The sequence below is a fragment of the Schistosoma haematobium genome, chromosome 1 (assembly GCF_000699445.3).
Source record: "Schistosoma haematobium chromosome 1, whole genome shotgun sequence".
In the NCBI taxonomy this organism is placed as follows: Eukaryota; Metazoa; Platyhelminthes; class Trematoda; order Strigeidida; family Schistosomatidae; genus Schistosoma; species Schistosoma haematobium.
Genome location: NC_067196.1, coordinates 14,560,147 through 14,581,571, shown reverse-complemented (window position 1 = coordinate 14,581,571; position 21,425 = coordinate 14,560,147). Strand labels below are relative to the sequence as shown.

General features: G+C 35.3%; 1 protein-coding gene across 2 annotated transcripts; it reads right to left on the bottom strand.

The window, feature by feature from the left end:
- Nucleotides 1–1,130: 1,130 nt before the first annotated feature.
- On the bottom strand, nucleotides 1,131–16,097 carry MAP2K6_1 (Dual specificity mitogen-activated protein kinase kinase 6). 2 transcript variants are annotated; one of them, XM_012939686.3, is made up of 6 exons: nucleotides 16,016–16,097; nucleotides 12,252–12,463; nucleotides 8,215–8,459; nucleotides 6,762–6,917; nucleotides 5,120–5,338; nucleotides 1,131–2,428 (listed from the first exon to the last, which is right to left on the bottom strand). In XM_012939686.3, exons 2-6 carry the CDS (start codon nucleotides 12,439–12,441, stop codon nucleotides 2,228–2,230), a joined length of 1,011 nt encoding a protein of 336 aa, XP_012795140.1. In that variant the 5' UTR covers nucleotides 12,442–12,463; nucleotides 16,016–16,097; the 3' UTR covers nucleotides 1,131–2,227. The 2 variants fall into 2 exon arrangements, with proteins under 2 accessions (XP_012795140.1, XP_051073216.1); XM_051210910.1 differs by lacking the exons at nucleotides 12,252–12,463; nucleotides 16,016–16,097 and having other exon boundaries at nucleotides 1,131–5,196; nucleotides 5,252–5,338; nucleotides 8,215–11,416.
- Between the last annotated feature and the right edge of the window lie 5,328 nt (nucleotides 16,098–21,425).

The window sequence follows — 21,425 nt, the reverse complement described above, 5'->3', positions numbered from 1 at the left end:
TTGACATTCTTTTATTTTGCGATAATGAAATGGAATAAAATTAGAAACCGAATGAGTAAAAGATATCTTCAAACTTAATCTACTATATAAATCGCTACATCCAATAATTTCATGATGATTTGTGGTGTTTTTTACTTACTGAAATATTTGTAAAATACATTTCTTAGTCCAGTGGTTGGTCTTTATTTAATCAGCGGATAAAAATTTGAACGCGAAAACATTTTATAAAATGATTATCCTTCAAATAGTTTATACTAAAAGCATTACAGGAATACCTCGTTTTTGTAATCAAATATCGGATTTAAAAATTATACAGTTAGTCAGTTTTACACACCCAAATTTAACTGATCAGTTTAGATCATGAAACTAACAATACTGGTACACCATTAAAAACTAGGAAGCACTGGAAGGCCTTTTCTACCTGGTATGGAACTCCTTAGCAGTGGACATCTAAGATCCCGCATGCGGGACTCATACTTCAGTGGCTAATTGTATTATGAAATAAATGTCCTTATAGAAACCAATCAGAAGCGTAATCTCGTACCTCCTTCTAATGATTATTTAGCCGAATAACATACAGAGCATACCACAATGATCGAAGCGTAGGTATACACGAACACAATTTGCACTTTTAAAAAATATGTTATACTGTCAATCACATCAATGTATTCAAACGACTGGAGAATTTTATTAGAAAAATGTCAAAATTTTTAAAAGCATAATACTCAGGTCTCTTTGTAAGTAACGGACGCATTGATTCAGGTCAACTGAACAAACTAGTCAACCGTAACAAAAGGGTAAATGACGACGATAATACATGAGAAGACTGCTAAGGTAGCCAACAGCTTAATCGATCGGAGTGAGAATGTCATGTAGGGTTGAATTTTCCCGACTGTCTGTGAAATTTAATCACATTTTTAAGAGTCATTATGTGACTTGGTCAATTAGCTATATTCTTTGATTATAGATAGTGAACTGTATAATATTGTAAATTATTAAGTTCAATGTTTAACTGATATTAAATATTACTCAGTTCAACCTATACATATCTGAATGGGAGTAAATCATATAAAGTGGTGTATTCAAACATCGTTTTTACTTATTTTCAGAGTCAAAGAAATTCTTATCATTAGCCTTTGTTTTCTTACCACGTGCCATCGCATTTAGGGTTTCAGTACCCGACAAAAGTCAGATATGCATTCCACAGATATAACCAGGTCACCAGAACAGACTAACTTAACGATTGTGGAATGAACGATCTGAAAGCTCACTCCTACATTGGTAATGATTTAGAGAACAATAAAAACCTTGCGATAAAATCATTCAGCTAAGAGAACGTAACACTCGAAATCTCATACCTATATTGAATTGAAGTTTGAAAGTTTAACAATAGAAATAATAATAATAACTATTATTATTACTATCACAGATAATAATGGTAAAATATCAAACTGTAAAAAATCGATAGATAAGTATACATTTAAAAGAAAATATCAACTAAACATACATCGGAAAGATGAACAAAGAAATATTTCGAAGAATAACCAGGACATAATCTTGTCCAGTTTTATTATTAATTAGAAAGTTTCAGATCTATACCAATTCTCATTTTCGAATAAACGAAATAAAAAAATAAATTTTTGCTAACTACATATTGTGCGTAAGAAATAATATGTACAATTGTAAAAAAATAATAATAAAAATAGATTACAAAATATCACATAAATGAAATAATTAAAAATGGTAAATAAGAGAGACAGGGGAACTGGTTTACATAGATACATTTTGAAAACATATCCTTCTACCTAACATCAATATTTGATTATAAAACAAAACCCATGATAGTAATCCCATCAAAAAAGGTGGTATAACAACGAGAAAAAAAACGTTTCAGTGAACGAGAGAGATGAACGACAGTTGTACAAAAGAAAACACAATATCCAAATGAATTTATTTAAAAAAAAAATAAACTGTAGTGTTCAATTATTATCTAACGAAAAGAAATCCCATTTTATGTGTACAGGAACAGGTTATACAAATAAGAGAATCTATTTTAAATTAATATTCACAGCCCTATATAGACATAATGTATTAGAATGTAATATACAACAAGAATATACGACAAAATTAACGACATATATCTTTGCTCAATATATATATATATATATATATATATATATTCATCCTTGAAGTTTGACTAGGTGACAAATACAAATTAAGATTTTCATTAAATATATTTCATTAAGAATTGTGCTGTTGTAATCGAATGAGAATTGACATCAACGGATCGAATAAAATCTGACACTAGTAAATCATTGTAATCTGCTCGTTCACTAACTTCTTTAATAAGGCACATATTTAAAAAATCTCGTAAATGATTAGAATATGGTAGATCACTTGAAAGACTTGGAGGATCACGATTTACAATCTAAGAAATAAAAGTCAAAATATTAAGAAATTTAAATATGTATTCATGTAGAAAAAATCTAATTGTCTAATATGAGGATATTTTACTATTTAGTTTACAAAATGCCCCCAAATGCCCTGGTACGGCCGAGAGTGGGAACAGTCCGCTCTCCCTCTCAAAATGCTCTCACATGGTCACGCGTATATAGCCTCTGCTAGGGAGATTTGTGTGACGCATATGTATTTGGTGCCTCCTTGTACCAATATCTATGTGTTCAAATAAAATAAAATGAAAATAACCCATACACTCAATGGACTGTCACGTACTAAGAGATAAGGTTGTAGAAGTACAAATATCTGATAAAGTATGTTTAATTTAAACTGATATTTAAAAAAGATCATGAAAATAGAGCCTTCAAAGGAATTGCGTTGGATTAAGTTGCCATACCACATTAGGACGAGATGGAAATAACAAAAGTGATAAACAAAAAGTAGTAGCAATGATAAAAAGAAAACCTAAATATTTTGAATATGGTTTGGAAAGAAAGAAAGAATGGAAAGGTATGTATGAAGGTATACTTAGATCCTAAATCGCGAGAAACATAAACATAAAATGCATCTCCACTATTTTGAATGATTCTCAGCCATATTACCCGAAGTCGTTAACCCCTAATGGCAGTTATCAAGCTGACTCCAATTAGATAGTCTATATCTACCAGCAAAGCTCAGACCAACAGTTAATGATTTCATAGACTGATGCTACTTTCTGGTTTGGTTGCCCGTAGCTTTCATCTAACGTACTTCTGAATTAACAAGCGTTACTCATCGAGGTATGCAGTGGTTGAGCAAATGCAACACGTATTCTAACCACCTAAATCGATGAATTCACAACCTCACCAACCGATTTGTTACCCTGTACCATGAATTGGACCACGATCCCTAGAGATCTCTGGGCTTTACTCATCAGGGTCCCTTGCTCTCCCTGATCTTAAATTACCTTTAGCCTTTTTAACCTCACTAGAATTTAGGAAACCTGTATTGACTTGCCAATGAGGCTGATTGGAGTTACAGAGTAATTGAAAGGTGGTCGGAGATCAGTTGAACTGTTCTCCACTGCTAACTAATCCACTAGATTGAAAAAGCTTCATCCTTTTCCGAGATAGTCCCAGTAACACTTGGCTTTTAATACTTGTTCCCTATATTAGTCTGCATAGTTGTCTAGCGTTATTTATATTCGCTGCCTGTTTCAACTCTTTTGATTACGTTAATCTAAACCGATATTATCAAACATCATTCATGTTAATGTATTTCGCGAAATATTACTCATATTTTCAAAGTAGTCAAGAAACATAAATTAACTAGTGCATTGAAGATAATTCATATGGATAATAATTAGATTTTTTGAATTCTTTACATATAATTGCATAATTATACAAGTTAAACAGCCGTCCAGTGATTCCAGATTTTCCATGGTGTTCTAGCTTCAACTGACTCATAATTTTAACCATTGAAATTACTATAATATCCACAAAACCCATCTGATATTAACAAGTACATTGTAACAACACAGTACTACATCTAAACAAGTTTTTGAAGAAAAATATTCAACTTTTATCATTAGTGATTAGCATAATACTGACAGAAATATTTCGTAGAAAACTCATAAACATTCCATTAAAACAATATGCTCAAATATTTAATGTCAATGATATATTTTTACAGAAAAGTAATACTCAAGAAAACTTTCTAAGTGTTTAAAACACTTTTAAATAATTGATATCTATCTGTTAAAATATTTTATAAAACAACATATTTAGATAGATGATCTAGTTAGTGCATCATTGTACTAAACTTAGCAATTTGCATTATACACTTGCATATAATAATTATGGTCCACCATTGTATATGATTTGTCAGTTCTCAAATGATTATTCATCCCTTTACAGTTACTGAACTCAAAATAATTTCTTGTTTTTGAAATATTTTAATTGTTTAAGTTTAATATGATGTTACGATTATGCTGAATGTACTAGTGATATTGAATCTGGCCATTTTAAACTTTTTTCACAAAATCATTAGAAAAACAAAAACACATCAGTAAGTAATAAATATAGTTATGTTTGTTTGACTATTGAGAACGTAAAAATTACTAGTAAATCAATCATGAGATTTAGACAACACATCAATCGTAGCAACACATGATTATGCGGCGTTGTTCATTTACTAACCTGAAGTAAAGATTTTTCAAGAAAATTAAGAAGTCTATTCACGCTTATATATATATATAATCCTATAATGCCTCGTGATTTATAATTAATTGCAGTGATACAATAAAACAGTAGGCAGAACAAAAATATGCTGAAATGTACCATTTATAACACATTAAGTAAACAGTATCTTTCTGTGTAATACCATTTAAATAAATATAAACTTCTAGTACAATACAAGGCAGGTTTATTGTACGTTTTCTTCTTTTTGAAAGTAATCACTAAGTAAAGACAAGTTGTATATATTACCAGGATTTTAAATGATTCATTGTATGCTTTGTTGTAAACAAGTTATGATTTGTGCAACTTCATTAATAGGATAATTAGGATTTTATTTTTACCATTGTAGATGCGAAAAAAATAACAATGCGAATATTTCAAAGTATTTTGAAAATGAATCGAGAATATTGTGGTTAGGACAAATATTATACATATATATGAATTACCTGATTGAATGCATCTACAGGATCTTTAGGCGGTTCATATGGGTTTGTACCAGTAGCCAATTCATAAATGCTTAGGCCTAAAGACCAAATATCAGATTTAACTCCATAACTTTTTATAGAACCACAGCTTACACGCTCTGGAGCAAGGTAACGCCATGATCCAACATCCGTTAAAATTTCACAGTTGGAAAGGGTGACGGCAGTACCAAAGTCTCCTAACTATAAAAAAAATTAAACAAATTAGGATAAAAAAGAAACGTTAGTAAACTACAAAATTACTTTGAAGAATTTTCACAACAATGGAGTGGAAATGAATGTTATAGAAGTTACGTAGAACTTATCAAGTCATGATCAATAGGAAAAAAATCAGTAGTGAACTGATTATACAGAAGTCGTATCTTAGCATACTCGCAATGTGCTGTATATATATAGTCATCAATTAACCATAACACTGTAATACCGTGACAAAAAAAATTTTAAGTCTAGCACCATGGCTGCAGGACTATTGTCAAGCATAATATTACTGAATGAGTAAAAAGAAAATATTCTGGCATTTTACCGTGTACAGTTTTAAGCGTAGATATAATTTATAATATTAAAATAGCAGTAGTGAAAAAAAATTCCAAAGACAACTATTTAAACTACTTTACTTCCGTCCTAATATAGTAATGAGATTTTTTTTAAACCGTAGCGAGATCAAGTGATATTAACAAATGTAGTGCACTTAATATAAATATGTGTTATCGAATAAAATTAAGTCAGTATTATTAAGGTTACAAGTGAAGAAACTATTGCCACTCATACTTTAACCTGTATTGAAGGAGCCTAGTAATCTAAATCAGTTTGCTTACAAATGTGAAATAGATGCCTTAGATGATACAGTTGTTCCGAATTATCATATGATTCTTAGTTTTGAGAAGGGTGATAAGCATATTTGATCAGCACATCTAGAATAAGCCTCAGCCTTTGATTCAGTTCCAAAACCACTGTAATTAAGAAAGTTTAATAATGATAACACCGATAGCTAGATAAATTGGCTGTGTTCTTAAGTCTCTGTAATAGTATAGTATACTGTAGATGGAGGAGAGCATTCCACTTTATTGTTAACCGAAGCAATTATATAACAAGATGTTCTTCCCTTATTTTTTAAGTGATCTACAATGTACGAAATCTCTTTTGTTGAGTAAGAGGATGGTCTTACTCCATATAGGCCAGTTACCACTAAGTTGTTCCTTTTCTATAAACTGAAGTGATCGAAATACATAATATGTGGCCTACTTATTATCTCTTATCACAATATTAACTGAATAAGATGAGAACATAGAAATACTGGCAAGCATCATCATTGTTAATAATCTGTGCTAGATGGGAAATCGTTGACTTACAATACATCCCATCAAGAGAACACCTTCGAAATATCTAATAATCAGATATGAGAAACTTTAAACAATTTAAGTGAATTTATCTCACCATCTTATTACTTATAATTACTACAGAATATTGTTTCACTAGCATTACAATCTCATCTTGTTTTGATATGGTATACAAACACATAATCTAAGTCTATGTAACACGAAGTAGAAGAAAAAGAATTACAAAATGGTCGCATGTACATCAATCAATTGATTGATTATTATCTTACTTTTATTTCTCCACTTTTGTTAGCTAACATGTTAGCCGGTTTTATATCACGATGAATCATATTCATATCGAATCGTAAATAATATAATGCTGAAACAATTGAAAATGTTATATGCTTCAAAACATTTTCAGGAATGTATTCATTGAGTGCCTTTACCTGTAAAATAATTTAAAATCAAAATGAGAATACATAGAATAACAGTGATCATATAACATTATGAATCTATTGGTGTAACAAATACTTTTATTGATTCGCTTGAAAAAGGATTTATCATTATATAACCAGAATAATTGACTAATTAGCTTTCATTTTACACTGATTGAACTATGCATAAAATTTGTCTCGTTGATAACATTTATTAATTTAAAATTTCATGAGATTTCGTATTAATATACATATATATTGCGACTAAAGATTAAGAATTCCTATCGAATGCCTCCAACAATTTAGCATAAGAACAACTTAATTATTAAGATGCAAGCTTATATGAACATTCATCTAAATTTAGACAATCAGCTTAACAGAAATTAAGAATTAAGTATCTAGACGAAATTATATTACTGACTAAAAATTTACGTAATCTCAACGTTTTACCGAGTAAACTGATCCGAGATTCTTTATGGTAATAATCAAAATTATCAAATGTAAATAAAGTATGAGAGGAAATCTATACTAAACCGTTGTTTTGTCATGTTGGTGTATAGTATGAATGAGTTATTTGATGTAAAATATGTTGAAAATTCGAAACGTATAACGTTGTAAGTGTATTTATATACCATTGTTATTGAAAATGTTCGGTGAAATTTAGTGAAAAATGCTCAGATCAGATATCCGAGAGAAACTTTGGAATGATTTCAATTTAAATCCCTAAGGTTATTTCAAATACCACTTTTACGTACCATACAATTTTCGTTAGAAAATTAAGACCAGTTCTATTTATATACTTTGCCAAAAAGGTTAGTATCTCAAACTGTAGAAGCTCTTATGATGACTGAAAAAAAATCATCACACAAGATATTTTTTAGGACATTTTTGACACATCATCTGAATACTTATAATTTCTTATAGCCAGCGACATTTTACAGTCTTCAAAACAATTGCATTAAAACACGTAGAATGAACTAGATGGGAAGGATTACAGTTTACCGCGTTCTGTAAGTAACACATTGAATAGTAGTAAAATGTTAGTTGAATATTTATTAAATATCCTTTCGATAAACTAGTTAACACTTTAAAACAAACAGTTTAGTTCACTCCCGATAAAGAGTAGTATTCATATCATTAAAAAATGTTTTACCTGGTTGCTTCACACGAACTGCCAATAAGATTAGACGCTTGTTAATATAAAAGGTAACTTTGTTTATGAAACATTTAGCAGCCTCTACACACTAATCTTTTACATACTACTTAGAATAACTGATTGCACAACATTACGTTTAAATTGAAGGCTTACTTTATTTAGAAGTACATCTAACGAGATATCCATAAGTTCTAATAAAATCCAAACAGAATCTACATGAGTGAAAGCACAATAAGATCGTAATAAAAATGGATGTGGATGCAATTTCCCTATTTCCAAATCTGCTATCATATCTGGATTACGTGGATCCAAATTGCAAAATGGTATTTTTTTAACTGCAAATGATTCTTTTGTTGATTTCAAACGCATTTTGAAAACTTGTCCAAAAAATCCTTCACCTGATAAAACAATAAATTGAAAAAAATCCATCTATGAAACAGTTGGAAAAGAAATAATAGATTTTCAACTCATGAGTTAATGAGATAACTGGTACGCCCACCTTTCAAGGCTTTCACACGGCCAAGCGTATACAACCACTGACAGGGAAGTCTTAGTCAACACCTTCTTGTGATGGGGATGTTGTTTACAAAATTGAGAGGACGAAAAGCGAGTGTCCGGTGCTTCAACCAGGATGGTGGATACGAAGGACGCACCTGAGGGAGTTGTAAAACCCTGATTCCAAACCAATGGTGCACACGAGCTCCAAAATCCTAAGGGAGACAAATGGTGTATGAACTTATCGTTGGTCATCGGCTACCATGGGACTGCATCTCATGACGTTGTTCCACTACCTTGTGGATTAAACCCTCAGGTCGAATGTTCAGAGCGTGGTCCCCTAAGGAAAATACGTGTTTCGGTCTGGGCACCCAAGCAGTATCACAGCCCACACACAAAGCAAGTGACTTGTGTGGCGAGTATCTGTTTGGTGCTTCCTTGTACCAATATTTATGTGTTCAAATAAATAAAATAATAATAATAATCAACAACAACAACAAAAAGAGAACGTTGATATTTCTCAAAGTTTTACCAGTCAACAGGTGATAACTAAGTCTGTCATTTGTGATAGGACCCTGAAGATTGATCACAAGGTAGTATAAATTAGATCAAGGTTAGTAATCAGTTAAAATACATAGTGTAGGCATTCCCACATATAGCTTGAGCAGATTTAATGTCAGTTTGTTATAAATTAGGCGTTTTCATGGTTTAAACTGAGAGGTGACAGTAGTTAGACTGCCACTGAAAAGCTGAAAGCACTGAATGGGCGTTTTGTGATAGTATGCGACTCCTCGGCAAAGGCCATGCACGAGCCCGCAACCGGAAATTCAGACCAAGACCATTAGTTTTCACACGCGGACGCCTAACCTCTAGACCACTGAGCCTGCACCTAGAGGTGTACATGTTCAACTTTGACCAATTCACGATAATGCACAACACTTATTGCCTGCAGTGAACAACTGCCTAACACTCTATGTGGTTGAACTCAAGTGGTCACAGCTCTTCACTAGAACTCCACAAGTTGCATTTTGAATGTAGTCACTTGTGATCACATGATGATTTTTAGTATAGAGAGATTTGTGAAGATTGTAGAATGTTCCTAGCTCCAATCCAAAAATGATCTCAGCTTTTATTAATAGATGAGGTTTGTGATTATTAAAATGAATGAGTAAAGGAATAAAATAAATAAATGAAAAGCAATGATGTGGCCGAGTGACGATTGCTCACAAGGAGGAATTGTTAAGTGAAATCCCCGAATGGTTTGACGTCAAAGCGAAGGCAACTACCAGCCAGAATAATGGGGTTTCTTTCTAACTTTACAACATGGTTCCATTCAAAATATTGAACGCAAGAATGAATATGATTGCGAGTCACTTAGCAAATAAAAGATTTGAGGATATGGAAACATTAACCATACACTCGCCAATGGAATTGTTCTCTAACCACTAGGTCTAATCCGTGACCCATCGCATTGAAAATAATGTGTTTCCATTTTACTCACAAAAAAGGGGAATATTCGCTATTATGAAAATCACCTGGTCTCATCTATCTCAAAATGCGTCCGTCGTTCTGCTGCAATGGAGGACAAGGCATATATATGTGTCAGACCAAGCTGCCACACCTCACTAGCAGAACAAGATCAACAATGAATTCATAGAAGTAGTCACTTCAATGATAGTAATATATAAAAGAAAGATTATGTATAAAGACATAATATAGGAAGAAAGAATTAGTTCGTAGAAAGGAAGGTATAAAGTAAATTTAATCTCATGGTTCAAGGCAAGACAAAGAGTGTAGACACCTATGCTATTGTGATCGATTCTGGGTCATGTCATTCAGTCTCCAATCACTGGATACGATAGTTTCCCGGACCCCAACCAAGTAGTCTACATCTACCAATATGGCTCAGACCAGAAGTTAGTGAGTCCAAGGACTGATGTCACGTTTTGGTTTGGCCGCCTCTAACTTTCTTCCAACCGTCCCCAACACTAGTCAGCATTGCACTTCGTGGTGGTCGGTGTTCAGGCATACGTAACACGTTGCCTAACCATCTCAGTCGATGAAGATTCACAACCTCATCAACTGATTTACCATCATTTCCTCATACACGACGTCTAACCTCACTACTACTTACCTGGTGATCCCAGCAGATCCTGGCAATATTTCTAAAACATAATTGATCAAGTACTAGTAGCTCACGCGTATCTTTTACTCTTAGTGGACACGTTTCGCAGCGGCAAAGTAGAACAGAACGAACTACTGAGCAGTATAATCTTTCTTTAACTGATAGACGGATATATCGCCTTCGCCGTAGTTGACGTAAGTTGGCAAAAGCTAAACGAGCTTTTTGAATCCGTGCAGAGATTTTGTCAAACACCAACTCGATAGGGCCGATCAGACTTTCGAGATAAGTGAAGCTGTCGACGCGTTCGATTACTTCACTCTTTTTATGATAGACACTGCAACAGAACCTCTAGATCTACAGAGTCAAATGCTGCTTGTAAGTCAAAAAAGACTACCATTATCGGACGCCGATAAGCATGTTTGTATTCTAAAATCTGACGAATAGTGAATGTGGTCGATGCAGCCACGATCAGGTCTGAAGCCACGCTGATTTTCTCGTGTTTTCAGGGAAGTCCTACTCACTACCTTCTCGTGGCGGGGGTGTTGTTTAAGAAATTGACTGCATTTCCTGACGTTGTTCCACTGCCGTGTGGATCAGACCTTCAGGTCAGAGGCTCGACGTATGGCCTTCTAAGAGAACCGTCTGTCCCAGTCTGGGCACCCGGGTAGTATCCTAGCCCAGATAGATTAACTTCAGTTTTATTTATTTTCTGAACACAAACATTGGATAAGGAGGCACCAAATAGATATGCGCCACATAAAAAATCGATTTGTGTGAGGGCTAGGATACTACCCGGGTGCCTAGACTGGGACAGACGGTTCTCTTAGGCCATACGTCGAGCCTTTGACCTGAAGGTCTGATCCACAAGGCAGTGGAGCAACGTCAGGAGATGCAGTCCCATGGTAGCCGGTGACCAACGATTGGTTCATACGCCATTTGTTCCTTCAAGATACTGCAGCCTATGTGCACCATTTGTTTGGAATCAGAGTTTTACAATTCCCTTATGTGGGTCCTCCAAATTCAACAACCCGGTTAAAGCACTGGACATTCGCTTTTCGTCCTCTCAATTTCGTAAACAACACCCGTGGTGCGAGAAGGCAGTGAGTAGGACATCCCTAGCAGAGGCTATATACGCGTGACCATGTGAGAGCATTTCGAGAGGGAGAGGGGACTCTCCCTACTCTCGGCCGTACCAGGGCATTTGGAGGCGACCTGAAGAGTGGTTACCATCCAGTTGTTTTACAAAGAAACTGCTTTGACAGCTTTCATAATTAAGTATAGGTAAGAAAAAACGACACCACTTACAAATTCTTTACAGTGATTGTTTTATATGGGGTATACAAAACAGAACTTTATCTTCTAACAGAACTTTACTGACATCAGTTATTAATTTTACTTCTAGTTTCTGACTAGCTTACTTCATTATCTCTTTTAAATTTTTCGGATCAGTATATTCAGTGAGAATACTGACCAAGCTAAAGTCGAATGTATTGGACATCACATTAAAACATAAAGGGATGCAAATTGATTTAAAGAACTATATATAGTGAGGGGAACACAATTAACTCACCAAGAATACATGTATCCTCGAAATCATCACCTGTAACCGTTATTGAAGTATCGTTAATATCCAAGATTGCACTTGTAGATAAATTGGGGACAGGGGTTAGTTGACAACGAGGAGAAGTGACTCTATCTAACTTCAGCCTTTGCTCACTAGGAAGAGCGAGAAACCGATGTCTTACGGACTGTTCCGACATATGCAGCTATGCAATTTAAATTCTGGAACAAAAATTAATAACTATGTATAAACATCGACAAGGAACCAAAATATACTCAGACATAGGGTCCACTTACTAATATTTTCTGTTGAAGCTATGAAAACTACGAGAAACAAGCTGTGATATGGTAGGACAAAAAGTAAATGGAAACTGGGAGAGTATCTTTTAAAGTGTTGGTGCTAAAATGTTAGGTGTACTATTACACAGAAATACTTTTCTAGACCATTTTGCTGAATATTTTTAAAAGTCAATCTGGCATACATTTTAGGTAGACAGGTAAAAAATTATCTTGTATAAATATGCATCAATCAAAGTTACTATAAACTGGGTCAGCATAACAAAATGAAAACAAGGAAAATCAAGAAGTGAAAGCGATGGCATCAAAAGTAATGGAGAACCGCAAGAAAAAGGAATGTAAAACTTCTAGAATTACCTAACACATACGTTGAAGCCAGCGTTGGTTGAGTGTGAGTAAAATATGTACCAACCACCTAGGTTGACGAAGATTTATAACCTTATCAACTGATTCATTACTTTTACCTAGCTTATATTACATTATTGCCGACATACTAATGCAACTAAAAAGCACTTTACTATTATTTGCATATAGACAAAGGATCAGAAAAATAGTAAACGTAAGACCCAATCCCTCTATTTTGGGGAAATTTTGTCCGTATTGCGTAAATTTTGGGGAAGCCACAATACGAAAGTTTGTGGAAATTTCGGGTAAATGACGCAAAACCCAGAAAATCTCCCAGGTCTGTGGAAATCCCCGAAATGCTTATGTAAATTTTAGGACTTCTCCAATATTTCCTCAGAATCTTATAACAATTTGGGTTTTTTCCCAAACTTTGGGTAAAACTACCATGTTTCTTATGACTTTGGGGACAGCATGATCATTAAAGAACTCGGTGTCTTTGGTCTGCTAAATAAGCTGGACATAAGCAAATTCACGGCGTCCGATGAACTGCATCTTAGGTCACTAAAGGAATTAGCTAACTTCGGTGCGAACCCTTTAAGTATATACTTCAATCTAACCTTCGAAGTGCAAAGTACTTCTACAAGACTGGCAGGATTCTAATCCTGTACTCACCCTGGATGGTGAGCAGATAGAAGTAGTTGAGAAGTTCGTGTATCTGGGTAGCTGCATAAGTGCTGGTGGGGGTGTGAGTGATGAGATCAATGCACGAATAGTGAAAGCCAGAGTGGCTTATGCCAATCTGGGCCACCTTTGGCGCCTTCGTGATGTTAGTCTGGCTGTAAAAGGTCGGATCTACAACGCGTCGGTGAAAGCAGTTTTGCTCTATGCTTGTGAAACCTGGCCTCTCCGAGTTGAGGACGTTAGACGACTCTCTGTGTTCGATCATCGCTATCTCCGAAGGATTGCTGACATTCAGTGGCAACACCATGTCAGTAATGCAGAGGTTCGGCATCGTGTGTTCGGGAACAGAGATGATAATTCAATTGGTGTCACCATCTTGAAACACCGACTTCGGTGGCTTAGACATGTTCTCCGAATGTCGTCCCAGAGAATTCCACGTCGTGCATTATTTGCCGACTCTGGGACTGGTTGGAAGAAGCGGAGAGGTGGTCAGTGCATGACATGGTGTCGTGGTATGAAAGAAAGCTGCAAAGGACTGGCTTCTGTTGGTCCTTCGCGACTCCCTGGTTGGGGTCCGAGAGATGGTGCTACACAGTGGCTAGAGACGTTATCAGATATGGCTCAGAATAGAAGCCAGTGGCGATCCTGCTGTAACCTTCTTTTACTTTCTTCATAAAAAGTGGTTGTGTCTCCTTTACCTGAAAGATTTCTTTTGATTGTACCTTTTCGTTCCCTCGTTACTACCACACTACCTTACTCCAATCTCTTCGTCATTGTTCTCTTTTTCTTTTGCGCTCCTTAGTTTTTTTTCTACTTCTCTTCGAATTCTCATTGTTTTGTGTGGCGCATATATATTGGCGCTCTCTTGTACCAATATTCATGTGTTCAAATAAATAAATAAATAAATATAAACCGTAAACCAGGGTCGTTTATCAAAAGACTGGAAGAACGCCATAGTAAGTCCTGTCTTCAAAACAGATACGAAACGTAAACCTGAGAATTACAGACCCCTTAGCCTAACTAGTGTGGTTGTTAAAATATTAAAAAAGATTATTCAGAAGGAGCTGTTTAAGTACCTCGATGGAAACCGGATCATTTCGGAGAAGCAGCACGGTTTCAGAATAGGTTATCCTTGTCTCACTAACTTATTACTGGCTCGTGAAAGCTGGTGCGCTTTCAAGGACAAGAAGTTATCTGTAGACGTAGCCTACATTGACTTCAGCAAAGCTTTTGACAAATTTCTGCACAATCGTCTGTTATATAAGTTAAAAAAATATCGGGGTTGCACGTTATCTGTTGATATGTATAAAAGACCTCCTAGTTTGGCGCCAACAAGGAGTACGTGTGAACGCAAAGTCCTCTAGCTGGAAAACTGTGCTTATTGGAGTGCCCCAGGGTACAGTTTTGGGGTCAGTGTTACTTCTCTTGTATGTAAATGACCTCCCTCGTCTCCTATCATCATCGGTCTTGCTATATGCTGACGATGTCAAGATATGGAGAACGATACAATGTAAGGGTGATAGCTTAGAACTCCAAAATGACCTGGAGAAATTACCTGAATGGTCTCAAACTTGGTAGTTGCCGATAAACACTTCCAAGTGTGTTGTGATGCATACCGGTCATCAAGGTACAGATACATACACGATGAATAACACTTAGCTACCTGTTGTCCAGATACAAAATGACTTAGGAGTCATCGTTAGCCAAGACACGAAAACTAATGCATACTACCGTGCAATAACTGACGAAGGTCTTAGAACTTTATGTTCAATACACAGCGCTCTTAGTCATCTCGACGCTAAAACTTTTTTGCCTTTGTATACAATGTTCGTGTGTCCTAAACTTCAGTGACACATACAAGCGGCTAGCCCCTGCTTAATAAAAGACAGTGAGCTTTTGGAAAAGGTTCAGAGAACAGCAAATAAGCTGATTCCTAGAATAGCGAAGACCTTGTATGATGCTAGACTGGCCAAGTTAAACCTAATCCCGTTGTCATAACGGAGAACTAGAGGCGACTTGATTACAGTTTTCAAATTGCTTATTGATGAATTTGCACTTGATACGCCCTCATTTTTCTTGTCTTACGAAACAAAGGATTTACGAGGGCACTCCAAAAAAGTTTACAAGCCCAGGACAAATTACTTGTCAGCTGACTATCGATTTTCCCATCGAATCATCAACGAGTGGAACTCATTACCTCAGCATGTGGTTGAGGCTCCATTTGTCAAATCTTTCAGAAAGTTGGAGCAACTGAGAGACCATCATTGACAGAACTAACAGAGGCCATCAAGCATCCTGTCCTTTCCTTTCCAAACTGAAACTGTCTTTACATCATATTATCCAGGATTCCTCTTTTGAAATTACGAAAGCTTGTACGTTTGATGATAGGTTGCAAGAATTTACCAATAAGTTACTGAATAAAAAACATATGCACAAATAAATTCTTCTTACATAGAGAAGGCAATGAATACATGCAGACACCACACGATACCGCTTTATAACAATCATACCGCTTTATTTGACCTCAAGCCTGAACATAAACACTTAATAGTTCAAACAAGACACTTTCAAACTTTGCCGTCAGAGATTTTCAGTTATTTGCTTCCCACTATCTGCTTCTTCTATGAATTGAGCTGTTCTGTCTTCGTGTTGTACAAATTGCAGTTAACCACAGTGAATTCATATAAGCGTTAAACTAACGTTTTCCATACGGTAAATCACGTTTATTACATTTTTACTACTGAAATCTGCCCGTGGTATACTAAATCTATTCAAGTATAAGGAGATTCGAATCAGGGAAAGATTACCTGTAGCGCCTAAATGTGGCCCATAAATAAATTTTCCGATATCGTCTCTGAGTAGACACATGAATACTTTAGGAAATGTACGAGCACTTCCGTGATGGGAAACCTGTAGAAACAAATCTATAGTGTGTAAAGCACCAAATATGTTCTCGAGAATTTCGATACTGTGTCCCTGTTAACTGTGATAAATATGCCAACTTGTCATACAGAATGTAAAGAAACTAAATCTTCAGATCTATTGTAAGTACAGAGACTGAAAGTCTTCAAACATCGTTCCGTCGGTGGTGTGATGAAAATGAATCATTGAAAATCTTCAAAATCATAAATGTTGATGCACTTTTCAGAACTTTTTGGTGGTTGGAGTATCATTATCTTAGATTTCAAATGCAGGGTGGCTTGCTTGAACATCTGAGCTACCTGTTTCTGCCACCTACATATTTCAACAAGTTAATTGTTTTTAACTCGTCATAGTGTGTGTTAATCGTGAAACCTGTTAAGAAGTTGCGAAGCTTAACAGAGACATCGTAGTCATTGGCAATATGCAGCGAAAAGAATTCATATTATTCTGAAGTCGATTCATGGACTACAAACTTCTAGCTGGCGACCACTCTTTATTTGTCGTCAAGAGCGACCGAGAAGTAAGAAACGAAAAGTTGTTAAAACACCTTGCGCTGAAAATTCTATATAGTACCAAAAATATAATATTTAATAAAGTTACAAGTAATAATAAGGGCTCATGACTGTATACTATGCAAGCAGTCATAATGATTTTGTGTTTTACAGGTCACAGTCGGGAAAATTAAATGGGCAATCAATATTTCAGATCCGTTTTATCTACCCAATCGTAAAAAGAAGAAAATGAGTATTTAATTCACTTTAATCGAAAAATCATCGGTTTAATATATGTATCTTAATACACAATAAACTGTAGCACACCTATGATGATCGGAAGTATTTCAATTATCTTGCTATCTGTGAGTTCTCGACATAGTACAATTTAAGCCATATAGAACTACGTGAGCACAATGAAACTTATTGTATTTGAAATTCATAATAATCGGAGGTTCAAGTACAAATGAATCATTAGTTGATACAAATACCACAATACTGTACGATATACCATGATGTACTCTGAGTTAATAGGAGTTGTATTGATCAAGAAAATTACGTCTGGTCAAAACTTAGATGTTCAAATAGTTCAAATGGTTGTGCACGGAATAGAAGAAGCTTCCGCTCATCGGGCTTTCATGTCTAGTAGCAGTGGATCACCAATACCTCCAGGCAGAAACCTTGGTATATTAACTATAATACACTAGAAAAAAACAAATCAGTAAATCATAATAATATGTTGTCCTTAGTCCTTAAGAATAGGTCAAGTTTACTTTTAAATTACTCCTGAGAAGTTGCTTGGACTAGTTCATTCGGCAGCGAATTCCAGCATTTGACAACTCTTAAGGAGTGGAAGTTGTGTCTACAGTCCGTTCTGCTATGTTTTATTTCCAATTTCTGGGTGTTATCCCTTAGAGTATTATTAAAACTAAGCTTAAGTAGGTGTTTAAGAAGATGTCCAGAAGTGTTAAGGATGCTGTAAGCCATCAGAAGGTCACCTCTAAGACGCCTATATCCCAATGGGTAAAGGTTAAGTGATTATGAGCGCTTTTCATAAGGTTTGAATTTGAGTTCCCAAACTGATTTCATGGCTCGCCGTTGAATACGCTCCTGAGTATCCTTATCCTTTCGGAGTGAGGGAGGAAATACTATGTTTCCGTACTCTAAATGAGGACGAGTGAAGCTGTTGAAGATCATGTAGAAAGTTCTCCCGTCAAACTGTTCAAACACGCACTTCTATGTTACCAGTGCAAGATTTGCTCGAAATGCATTTTTTGTAACAGTTAGCGTAAGACTTGAAATCGTAAGGTACCAGCACTCCTAAATCTTTTTCAACTTGTGATACTTATAGAGAGGAGTTTCCTAAGTTATAACCGCAGTCTGCAACATGTCTCAAATGGACTACTTTACACTTTGAATTGTTGAGGGTAAGTCAATTATCATCGGCTCAGCTTTGAAGTCGATTCACATCCTCCTGAAGTGCCAATTTATCCTCTGGGTTACGTATCGCTCTCCAAAGTTTCACATCATCAGCAAAACGTAATAAGTCAGACGATAGCTGCTGTGAAAGAACGTTTATATAAGTCGAGAAAAGAAAAGGTCCTAGTAGTGAACCCTGGCGAACATCACTAGGACATTCCATAGCTCGAGAGAAAGTGAAGTTAACACTGACCCTGCAACATCGATTTTTAAGACATGGAGTGAGCCAGCCAATTAATAGTGATTTGCTGCCTAATCGCTTAAACTTCTTGATAAGACATATAAAGTTGACCCTATCAAAAGCTTTTGAGAAGTCGAAATATATCGTACCAACCTCTCTCTCGCGGTCAAAAATGGTTGTCATCTGTCCACTGCAGTCAGCAGGTTGGTTATACAAGAGTGACCTTTCCTGAAACCATACTGTTGGGGTGAGAAGAAATTTAAGGACAGTAAATAGTCATATATACCATCCCACATCAGGGACCCCATGGTTTCTGAAGGTGTAGAGAGAAGAGCCACCGATCGTTAACTTGAAGGATCGCTGCATCGTCCGCCTTTGGAAATCGGTGTGGTGTGAGCCAGCTTTCAAATTTACGGTAGTTTACCTCGGCTTAGTATATCGAATGTGATATGAACTGAAACAAAATGTATACAGAATTTATGAATGGATGGCTTACCATAAATCCACATGATACTTTTGAGACCAGCTGAAACTTTGAGGAAAACAGTATTTTATAGTTTGCATTTCAACCCATGTATGCGAAAGAAACATTTCGAACGGTTTATGCTTACACACTTCTCATTATGATTCCCACTTCTATACTGCTACAAGTAGGCTGAACACATTTGACATTTGATTAAGAACTGCCACGTTGAATTTTAATAACTTCACTACTTTGAGATTTATTTGTTTTACTCAGCTTCTAAACTTGTTTGTTTATATATTCGAACGTTTTGGTTTCTCTTTGTATTTGGTTTGGTATTTGGACGTTTTATTCCGAGAACCTAAAAAAATGGAGGTTTGTTTTGTAATTGTTTTAATTTTTATTAGAACGATATTTAGGTCGATTGTTTGCGAATACATTTTGGTGCCTGTTATTGAGATTAGTTCTCTTGTTATTTTTGGGTTCAAAAGTTGCAAGTAGATCGACATACCGTGCTTCAGTAACAGAAGGTAGCGAAAACTTGAAAGCAACGTATACTCCTAGTCATAAAGCTCAGAAGAGCCTGCAAAGCGATAATAGTTCCCTTGTTATGTCATTCTCAAAAAATTAATAACCTCTGAATTGAGAATGTAAAAATGCGATCAGTAATCCTTGCTATAACAGTGACTTATAGCAAATGGTCTTATCATATCGGTAATTCTTAATATGGATTTCGGTTTCGCCCTCCTACAGCCTTCGCTGAATCGATAGTTTATGCGTCAGAATTTAAGTTCATTATGACTTTGCTGGTTCATGAAGATCTTTCTCATCGATTTCCAATTCAAAATCAAATGTAGTCGTCACGAGTTTGCAAAAACAAATTGATTTATTTGCCCTCTCTTCATGTTATTTCGGCACAGTTTCAGATATTTAGTAATTATTTTCATCTATTGGTTGCAATAACCACCTATATAGCTTACCCTGTAGACTGAGTAGTACTTTGGAACGTTTGCCATGTACCAATACGACTTGAAATCAGATGGAATTCATAAAAAATGAGGTTAACTAATTATATGCGTGACAAAATCATTTCTTACACAGTCACCAGTTGTGTCACGAACACTTTCTCTTCAAGATGATTGCACCGTAACAAGCAAGCTTATGCCATTCATCTGTCATTTGAGTAATTCAAAACAACTAACAATTTTGAGAAATAGCGAGACAATAAATATTTTCATGTAACGAGTGTCTTAACTGTGTTATATACATTCAAAGCACTCAAGACTTAACTTCAACCTATCATATGCACCTGTTTAGCCCAAGACCTTGGTTTCTAAACGTTTCGTAGTGAAGTAAAACATGTAAAATATGAAACACAACTACCATAGATTTAATGCTATAAAATAAAAAAACGTGAAGATTTATCAACAAAGTGCTCAATATCACCATTGAATCAACAAGACACACAATATTACATGAATGAAAGGTGATTTGAAAGATGAGTGTAATATAGCCACAGTCTCTAAGCATGGTGTGTTGTACTATACTGTTAATTCAGTACTAAAGAGGGTAGAAACTGTCACTGAATGTGGAGGTTAGTTCGGACACGCGTGATCCTATCAAGTTTGAATACAAGAAAGACTGGTTGAGTAAGAAGCAGTTACAAATTAAAGTTATAGATTTGGCCACACACTATTATTCAAATATTACTACCTTGCTATTCAGCCAATGCTTGTCTGACAGACTAGGGAAATTAAATATAAATTAAGTTCAGTAGGCACATTGACAAGGGATATAAAATAATTACAGCTTTATAAATGAACTTTTTTATTAGTGCGTGAATACTGGTTTATTCTTACTGAATAGTCCAAAAACTAATATTCAACCCTACAAAATATCAACGACAAAAGAGTTACGAATTATAAGTTTAATTACTCAATACAATGACTTTGATGTTGCTCTTGAAAATTGAAAAGATTCCGAAAAGTAGTAAGGAAAACGAAAACAGCAAAAAAACAACTACCTCAACTAGAATCAAAATATCAACGACTACGACAGTTACAAAGCATGATTTTTCGGAGAATGAGGCATAGATACAGATCGGCTGATAAAGACTTCAGGATGTATGCGTGGAATTGCAGTTTCAATCTATTTAACTTGGGTGTAAAACTTTCATAAGTAACACTTCGTAAAAGAGAAGAACATCATTTATATATGAACACGTCAAGTTACGGCATCAAAGCTGGGCACATAGCTGAAGGACCTATAAGAATAGTCGGAAAGAAAGTTTCGGGCTCTACTGACGAAGAATTGTCAATCTAGACT

Excerpts from the sequence above, each read along its gene's own strand:
- MAP2K6_1 (XM_012939686.3), bottom strand. The coding sequence starts at position 12,441 with ATGTCGGAACAGTCCGTAAGACATCGGTTTCTCGCTCTTCCTAGTGAG. Across the intron at positions 8,460-12,251 it reads CGAGGATACATGTATTCTTG|GTGAAGGATTTTTTGGACAA; the intron begins GTGAGTTAATTG and ends TTGTTTTATCAG. Across the intron at positions 5,339-6,761 it reads ACAAAAGTGGAGAAATAAAA|TTAGGAGACTTTGGTACTGC; the intron begins GTAAGATAATAA and ends TTTTTTTTATAG.